At 42.3% G+C, this 9,725-nt stretch overlaps 1 protein-coding gene across 1 annotated transcript; it reads left to right on the plus strand.

Moving 5' to 3' along the window:
* The first annotated feature begins 1,765 nt into the window (after positions 1-1,765).
* On the plus strand, positions 1,766-9,236 carry LOC128467680 (vomeronasal type-2 receptor 26-like). The gene is made up of 4 exons (XM_053449360.1): positions 1,766-1,789; positions 2,289-2,549; positions 7,235-7,358; positions 8,332-9,236. Exons 1-4 carry the CDS (start codon positions 1,766-1,768, stop codon positions 9,234-9,236), a joined length of 1,314 nt encoding a protein of 437 aa, XP_053305335.1.
* Positions 9,237-9,725: the final 489 nt, after the last annotated feature.

Genomic DNA, 9,725 nt, shown 5'->3' on the forward strand with positions numbered 1-9,725 from the left:
TTGATCAGCCGGTGCCTCTAAGAGAACCGAGCAATAGGGACCAGTTGATCCTAGCTGATGATACAGCTATATAGAGTACACTGTCAGTATAACGTATAAGGATCATCCTCATATCTTGCTTTTACTGCAGTCTAGAAACTAAGTGCTGAAGCCATACCCATGCAGAACAGCTGTGAGATATTGCTGATCTACACTCTCTAATACATCCCTCTGATCTAGTGAGAGAAAGGCAAGTGACCAACCAGGTCTATGTACAGACTGGCACTGTAGGGGCTTGGTCTTCAGTAATAGTTAGCCTTTGCTAAAGATCCAACACTTGTCCACATAAGTGCCTCAGTCTCCACATTGTACCGCCTGGCCATTGGTGTACCTCTGGTATATTGCTGACACACGGGCTTCCGGTGTACCTTGCCCATCTCCCACCAGTGATTCAACATAATGTCACCGCCAGAACTCTTCCAAGACACTTGTCTATTATTAGTAGCCTGTCCTCTCCCCCTTTTCTCTCTCCATGCCGTCTTGATGTACCCCAATGTCAATTCTAGGACCCCTTCTGATCTCACTTTTCATTAGACTTGTGCATTCGTCTTCGGGTGAACATGAAAACGAACACGAATAGTCAGTTTTTTTGTTCGTTCCGAAGAAACGTAGAAGAGAATTCAGTGTTGGTAAAACGTAGGCGAAGACGAAGACTCACACGCGAAGAATCTTCGTCTTTAACTACTAATCTCCCCGATCCCTTCCCCATCTAGCCTGCCTTATCTTCACGGCATCGCGGGACTTGACTGAAGTGGAAATCCGCAGGTTCGCCGTCAGGGGTTACAGAGCAGTGCGAGTGAGCCTATTGGTCACCTGCAGGGTCTTCCTCTGGCATCAACCAATTGGTTGATGCCAGAGGAAGACCCTGCAGGTGACCAATAGGCTCACTCGCACGGCCTTTTTAACTCCTGATTTCCGCTCCCGTTAACCCCTGCGATGCTGTGTTGGAAAACGGGAGCAGAAATCCGTAGGTTAAACAGCCGTGCAAGCGACCAATAGGCTCACTCGCACTAGTTGCTATGCAGAAAAAGAAAAAAAAAACCTGGGACCCTGCTGCAACAGCTGCAACCCTGCTGCAACAAAGTCGCCGGTACGGACATGTCACTTAGCATAATAACTCTATTGGTACGATACATTGAGTAGCTTAATAAGTTATTATGCTACTCAATGTAAAACCAAGAGAGGGCAGCATTCTGTCCGAACATATATTAGCCATATGTGGCAGTGTGCTCATTTTCATTTATTAATTATTTAAATAAAATATATTCCCATGATCCCCCGGTCTCCCCGCTGCAACAGTTAAATGTCCGCACTCGCTGACATTAATTCTGTCGAACTTGCAAACTCTTTTTTTCTATTTATTTATTTTTTTTATTAAACTGTTACACGAAAGGATCATGGGAATATATTTTATTTGAATAAATGCAAATGAGCACACTACCACATAATATATGTTCGGACAGAATGCTGCCCTCTGTTGGTTTTACATTCCATTCCATTATAATTTACGCCAAACCCCGTGTCAAATGCCCTCCTTACACCATTGAGCTATAAACTACTGCTTGACAAATTGCTGACCATTCCTTCATGTATTGTGCATTGCATGTTTGGAGACGGGGGGGGGGGGGACTCACATTAAACAAATTAATTACACATGATAAATGAATACACATGATTCAAGAACCACTTTGCTAAGCTTAAACAAATGGTTTACTGGATAGCTATTATGGATATTGAACACTTTCCAAATGTAAAGACACCAGGACTGACGAGTCATTGAACGTATGACAGGTATTGGGCAAGTTTAGGGAACTCATTGGCTTTTTTACTTTTCTTCATCTTGAGATTATTAAGCATCATGTCAATCAGTCTGCCGAATCTCGCTTGGTGATTTCATTTCATCAATGAATTTTGTCACTGATTTTGTTCATTTTTTTGGTGATTTTGTTTCTTGAATCTCTCATGCTGCACGACGAAATTGGATTCTGTTGATAGATTAACTGGAGGCAATTAATTCACCAACCAACAATCCATGACTGAAAAGGTTTAGTTATTTGAAAAGAAAAGGAAAATGGAAAAGTTCCACTGGGAGCTCTCAACATAACCTCTGTCTAGAACTTGAGTCGGGTTCTAAATGAGGTCTCACCAATGATTTACAATGCATCATTTTTATGACAGCATCTGACTGGCTTCTCTTGCTGCTTCATCACATTGTCTACTCACTTTTGTCTAAATTGATTTGTTTTTAGATCAGCTACGGAGCGACAGATCCTCTTCTTACAAGCAAAGAACTCTACCCATTTTTTTTCCAAACCCTTCCGAGTGACCGGGTCCAGTTTAACGCCATTGTGAAACTTCTCAAACATTTTGAGTGGAACTGGGTGGGTATCCTCGCTTCAGATGACGATGTCGGAGAGAGACAGACTCGAGTACTGAAGAACATGGGTGAAATCCATGGTATATGCTTTGAGTTCACACTAAAGATGCCTCCATTAGATAAATATAAAAAGGTACAAATGATAAACAGACATAAAGTTATCCTTAATAGTTCATCCTCACAGATAATTATACTCACTGGGACAGTTTCTGGGGAATTTTTATATTTGATTAGGAGAGAAAGTGGTGACTTTAAAAACAAGACTTACATAATCCCCGCAAGTTGGAATATTGTCTTACTTATGGAAGAAGGACACAGATTTCCTTTTGATGGAGGTTTGGCGTTTTCACGCCCTATCGTATGCCTCACCAAACTTCAGATTTTTCTAGAGAATGTCAGCCCGTCAAATCGACCCAATGACCTTCTATTGGAAGACATTCGTTTATTTTATTTACGTTGTTTAACTTCAGACTCTGTTTGGAACAAATTCATTGGAAGAATTACAAAGTCATCATTTTCAAACTGCAGCAGGACGGATGGAATCACCAGGCTTGGCAGACAGTTTTATGACAGCGTTCGATTTCGGATCACGTACCATGTGTATATATCAGTCTATGCTATGGCTCTGCCTCTGCATTTAATGCAACAATACTTTTCAAAGAAAGCAGAAACATCTGAAAAAACATCACATAAACCTAACTATGGGGTAAATGAATTTAAGCAAAAGTATACTATGTGACCAAAATTATATGGACATCTGACCATCGCATCTATATGAACTTGTTGGACAGTGCATTCAAAACTAAGGGAATTAATATGGCGTCGACCCCCCCACCCCGGCTATAGCAGTCTCCACTATTCAGGGGAAGGCTTTGTGGGAATTTGTGCCCATTCAGCCAAAACAGTTGTAAAGTCAGGCGCTGATGTTGGACGAGAAGTCCTGGCTCTCAATCCGTGTTCCAATTACTTCCAAAGATGTTCCTGGGGTTAAGGTCAGGGTTCTGTGAAGGCCGCTTAAGTTCCTCAACAACAAACCTTGTCTTTGTGAGTGTGCGTGGTCTCTAACCCGCTTTGTGAGTGTGCGTGGTCTACAGTTTCATGGCTGAGCGGTTGTTACTCCTAGGTACTACAACACCACAATAATGGGACTTACGGTGGACTGGGGCAGATCTAGCTGGGTGGTAATTTCACAAACTGATTTATGGTAAAAGGTGGCATCCTATGACCGTTCCACATTTGAAGTCCTTTACATCTTTGGTATGACCCATTCTATTGCTAATGGTTGTGCTTGAGTTTATACACCTGTAGACAATGGGTTCGGCTGAAGCACCAAAACCTAATATTTAGAAGGATTGTCCACATACTTTTGGTCACATGGTGTATATATGTTCTTCAGATTAAGATTGTTGATGCTTTATTTGTTTTATTTTGAGGAGCAGCATGGTATGTTTAGTAAAATGCCTGTTCTTTGAATTATTTGTACCAATAGAAAAAACAGGAAAGCACATTGTCTGCCATGAAGAACCCAATGTACTTAGAGGTTAGTTGGGACATTGGTGAAAGGCCACAAACACTTCAAAGCAGGAACAATCTGTTTCGAAGTAATAATAACTCTCTCTACTTCCCTTCTGTACCTCGGTTCATTCTTTTCTAATTCATTTTTAATTCATTCGCATCTTTAAGTTTACTCTACATAATTCCCTACATTTTCATCCTAACAATTAGTTGTGCTTATCTACATTTTGTAATCACCACACAGTTTTATTAGGCTATATTGCACAAAGCATGTAATGTGCCCTCTTGGTTCTGCCAGAGAGAACCAGCTACTTATAGCCCAATACCCCCCCATAGATATCTATGATCATAGAGAATATCTTTTATTGACCTGACATAGATAAAATGGAGAATCACATAAGCTTTGAATATCTCAGAGGTCACTTCTTCAGGTCCACTGGCATTAGTAGCAGGTAAAGGGAGGAGGTTCTGCCACCTTACAGATCCCTAGTCATACCTCATCTAGAGTATTGGGGTAGTTCTGGAGACACCACCTCTAGAAGAATGTGGACATTCTGGAGAGAATTTAGAGGAGGCTGATGGGGGGATGGTTTGCAAAATAAAATAATCAGGAAAGACTTAGGGATTGCAATACTTGCAGCTTGGGGAGAGAAGAGAGAGGATGGGAGAGACATTTAAATACATAAATAGATTCAACAAAGGACAGGAGGGAAGTTTATTTCAAAGGAGAAGAAAAGTTACAACAAGAGGCCATCATTTATAACTAGAGGGTGGTGGATTAGTAGAACAACCTCTTAGAAGAAGTAGTAGAAGCTAATACAGTGAGGGAATTAAAGACATATGGTAGAGACATATGGCAACGGTGTCTAAGAACAACACCGACGACTGACTGAATCTTTACAGCATGGGAAATGGGAAGAGGATGGGAGGAATAGTTTTTATCTGCCGTCAAATGACGCGTCTCTATCAGGGCCGGCCGAAGATTTAACGCCGCCTGGGGCGAAGTTTAAAATGCCGCCAATCCCCCCCCGCCGATGCGGGGGGGGGCGTCATTTTAAACTTCGCTGACGCCATTATTTCCTCCCCCCCCCGGTACTTACCTTTAAAGAGTCCTGCCGGCGAGTCTCCCTGCTCTGCCACGGTGCCGGCTTGTAATGCTGAGCGCCGGAGATTGACGTCACTTCCGGCGCTCATCATTACAAGCCGGCACCGAGACTGAACAGGGAGACTCGCCGCAGAGGAGAGAGAGAGGGGCGCTGAGCGTGTAAGTGAAAACTACTCGGCGCCCCTCTCTCTCTCCTCCGCTTCAAAGCAAACAACCAAAAAAAACGCTTGGGCGGCAAAGTGCCGGCCCCTTCTAAAGTGCCGCCTGGGGCAATTGCCCCAGTCGGCTCCATTGTAGGGCCGGCCCTGGTCTCTATGTTTCTAGGCAAAATGCCGAAGGTAGATGTGGCTAGATATATTTTTCTTTGCAGGCTCATACACTTTATGGTCCTTTATTGTTATTCTGCCACCACTCATTATTGTTACATACAACAAAAAAGACACTTTGAGGGCTATATTATCCCCATATTACATTCATTCACGTCCTTTACAATGCATATTCTAGGGACTCCCTTTTGGTTGGAATTTTAAAAAACAACATAGATGCAAAAGGACAGTCCCAGGCAGCCTCCTCACCAAAGCATCCATATTAAAGTACTTTTTAAGCATATTAATATGCATTCTTATACTGTAGGGAAAACTACTTACCTTTATTAGAAGCTGCAGCTCAAGACCTGTAGTGTAACACCCCCTCTGTGGCCCCATTTTTCAACACAATATGCTTGCAGGTTCTTGATTCCCACCCTAGAACCCTCACCAACCCATTCCTAGAATGACCGGGAGTGGACATACCACATAGTTGGCTTACAGCTCCCTTTGGAGGGGAATGGGCCACATCCTGTGCCTTGCTTCCACCCTTTATTGTGGCATAGTAGGGGCAGTTGAGGTCTACCATGGCTGCTCCATTTATCTACCGCTCTCTAAAGTGGGTGAAGGTTGTGTAATAATCTTGTGATGAATATTTCAATGACCATCAAGCTGGTAAAATCTCTTCTTTTAGAAAATGTTAAAAAGAATTCATTTCATGGATTACACCGGGGAGGAAATCTACTTTAATGAGAATGGAGAGATGGCGACTGTCTATCACATTAATAATTACTTGGCATGTTCCAACAATAGCATCTTAGAAGAACATGTGGGGATCTTCAATGTATCGGCTCCAGAAGGGAAGCAACTTGGCATTAATAGGAGCCTCATAACATGGAAACATCACTCCAGGGAGGTCAGTTATAAACATGCGACTTATTACCCTGAGAAAGAACTGTTCCAAATAATATATAACTCCCCTCCCCCGAGTTTATTACATTCATGAAATGTAAAACAGTAGGAAAGCCTAGTATACATGGCATGTTATGCTGAGTACATGAATGATTGTATAGCCTGTATGGGGTGTATTCACTAACCCCAGAGTTTGTAGCACAGTTGAATGATTCAGCTCAATGGAGTCGGCCAGAGAGAAGCCACAGAGATGAAACCGCGACTGTCATGGCTGTCAGGTTAATGGATAAACCTATAGATATTCTAAAACATACATAATATATAGAGAGACAGGAAGACAAACAGTGGAGCAATCATTCTTTCTGTGCTCCATTGTATATGCCTGGGTGTGTTTTTTTACTCTATTGTGTCTGTCCCGCCTGTATTTATCCCGCCCCTCCTGGCCAAAAGTTAATAAAAGTTCTAATAAGTAGAGCATTGGAACAGTGTGAATTAAAAACGGCCCCTTTTAAAGGTGGGAAATATAAGCCCAGTCTGCAAGCTTTGGAGACAATCTTGGTGTCTTTTCAGGCACATTATACATTTGAAGGAGAAATTGCTCATACATTTATGCAGTCACATGCAGTCTCTTTTGGTTTTGTAGACTGCCATGCACTATGAGTCTGAGCGTAAGACTGATTGTGTGGATAATGTGACATAAATAGTTTTTCACAATTTAGGCTTAAATTAAGGGTGTCAAATTTTAGTTTATATTCTAATATAAGGATACAGCCAAGCAGGGGGCCTGACCTCTCTGTTCTCTCGAAGGGGCCGCTAATTGGCTGAAGGCATTCTGAATATAGGGAGGAGCATAAGGCAGGATGATGAAGGAGCATGTGCAACAGAAGCATAGGGTGTGCTTATGGGAGGATCATATGGTGGAACATGGACTGAGCAATGGGCAATGATATTTCCTCCAATACTGATTTTTTTGGTTTTAAGATTCCTCGCTCTCGATGTTCTGAAGATTGTCCTCCTGGCTATAGACGAGTTTTGCACAAAGGAAAGCACACCTGCTGCTTTGACTGCGTCCCCTGCTCGGAAGGAGAGATCTCCAACACAACAGGTGCATAACAGCTTTATTGACAGGGATCAGCACTCCCTGGAACCTGTATCCTTGCCTCCTTAATTAAAGGTCAGAAATCACATTATTAAACCTGCAAGCAAAGCAGCAAACCAAGCACCAGAATTTCAGGGCTATTGATAGGCTTTCAAGAATTACAGGAGGATCAGGGGAGGATGTCACCAGGCGTGTTGCCATATAATGACATGGTTTTTGTGACGTCCTCTCCTCTGATTGGATGATCAAGGAGAGGATGTCACCACAACCGCCACAATTTTGGCGGAAGTTCCAGCCGTATTATGTATGCCGAAATGTGGCTGAAGTAGAGAGCAGAAAATGCAGAACCAGAAGTGGTCGGCAGAGAAGGTAGGGACACATTTAGAGAGTGTGAGAGTGAATATGGGCACTGGGCAACAAATCACCAAAGAAAGACAAATCACCATTTATGACCCTCAACTAACTGGACCACCACCTGCACAGAGTATCTCTGCAACCCTAAAAATAAAGATATTTCCTACAGTAAAGAAAATGTATTTAGACAGCAACACTGTTTATCCGGTTAGCTGAGGGTCACTAAACTCACTTTAACAGATCATAAACACAGTCATAGGGCAATAAGACTCATGAACAGCTGATTTTATTTACAAAGGAACAAAAAAGATATCCCCAAATGAGAGAACATAAAATAAAAGCCTGCCTCCCGACTGGAGCTCTCTTTAGCTAGGCCCAGACTGACCGGCCCAAGTATTCACTAATACAAGTTAAGCCAGGCTCTGGAATCCTCCCCTTGACAGCAGACAGTTCCAGGCAGCCAACAGTCACAGCTGAATGTAAATGGGTTCAGCCTCCTAATGGCAAAATCTGCAAAGAGAGGATGTTACAGAAGGATGTTGTGGTGAAGTAGACTCATTATTTATGGCATTACTCCAGTTCAAAACTGTCTGATGTTTTAGTATAATTTTGATATATCTTATAGATGGAGAATCTTGCCAGAAATGTCCTGAAGACCAATGTCCAAATGAGAAGAAGGATAAATGCGTTCCAAAACCCATTGAATTCTTGTCCTACGAAGAGGATTCAGTTGCATCAGTATTTGGCTCTATATCAGTTTTCATGTCTGTCATAGCCTCCGTTATTTTGGGGATATTTATTTTATACCAGGACACCCCCATTGTCAGAGCTAATAATCAGAACCTCAGCTTCCTGCTCCTGGTCTGCCTCATCCTGAGCTTCCTCTGTGTGTTTCTGTTCCTCGGTCGTCCTGAGGATGTAACCTGCATGCTGCGGCAAACTGCTTTTGGGATCCTCTTCTCATTAGCTGTGTCTTCTCTGTTGGCCAAGACCATCATGGTCTGCATCGCTTTCAAAGCCACCAAACCCGGCAGCACTTGGATGAAATGGTTGGGAATCAAAATACCCAACGGTGTGGTGTTTATTTGCTCATTTATTCAGGTTGTCATTTGCATCTGCTGGTTGTCTATTTCTCCTCCATTCTACGAAATAAACACTCACTCCTCTCCTGGAAAGATCGTTATTCAGTGTAATGAGGGGTCAGTAGTTGCCTTTTACACTGTCCTGGGGTACATGGGCTTCCTGGCTGCTGTGAGTTTCGTTGTCGCTTTCCTGGCCAGAAAATTACCGGACAGTTTTAATGAAGCCAAATACATCACCTTCAGCATGCTGATCTTCTGTAACGTCTGGATCTCTTTTATCCCGGCTTATATGAGCGTTACGGGGAAAAACTCAGTCATCGTTGAGATTTTTGCTATATTAGCTTCCAGCGCTGGAATTCTATGCTGTATATTTTTTCCAAAATGTTATATAATTTTGATGAAACCGAGCATGAACACAAAGAGACATTTACTAAAACAGGGGTTTTAGAATGGGGCATGTATCTGACATTGTTAAGGTCAATATGGACGATAACCAGCCTGTGAATGGATCTGAAGATATTTGGCCCATTAGAGCTACACGGATCTGCAATATTTCCATATAATAAATGGACAAAACCACACACACACACACACACACACACACACACGTGCAAACAACCCCACTCCTTCCAAACTACCCTTAGATAAGTTTATATTATTATGGATGCAGCCTCCAAAAGTCAGTGTTTGTACTGAAGACTTAGTGTAGCTCCCTCTTTTGTTACTATGACAAAAAAGAGGGTAGTTAGAGGGAGTAAAAAAAAGGGACATAAAGGTTTGGAACCAAATAGAAGTTGGTAGTTTTTTAGCAGTTGTGGATAACATTTGTCATTTGAAGTTCTTGTTATTACATTTCTCGTGATGTTCAGCCAACTAAATGGATAGCAGAGAATCCTGAGATGTGCATTAAACAGCAGCTGCAGTGCCAATCCATAAT

The sequence above is a fragment of the Spea bombifrons genome, chromosome 1, assembly GCF_027358695.1.
Source record: "Spea bombifrons isolate aSpeBom1 chromosome 1, aSpeBom1.2.pri, whole genome shotgun sequence".
NCBI lineage: Eukaryota > Metazoa > Chordata > Amphibia > Anura > Pelobatidae > Spea > Spea bombifrons.

Excerpts from the sequence above, each read along its gene's own strand:
- LOC128467680 (XM_053449360.1), top strand. The coding sequence starts at position 1,766 with ATGGATATTGAACACTTTCCAAAT. Across the intron at positions 1,790-2,288 it reads ATATTGAACACTTTCCAAAT|ATCAGCTACGGAGCGACAGA; the intron begins GTAAAGACACCA and ends ATTTGTTTTTAG. Across the intron at positions 2,550-7,234 it reads CATTAGATAAATATAAAAAG|ATTCCTCGCTCTCGATGTTC; the intron begins GTACAAATGATA and ends TTTGGTTTTAAG.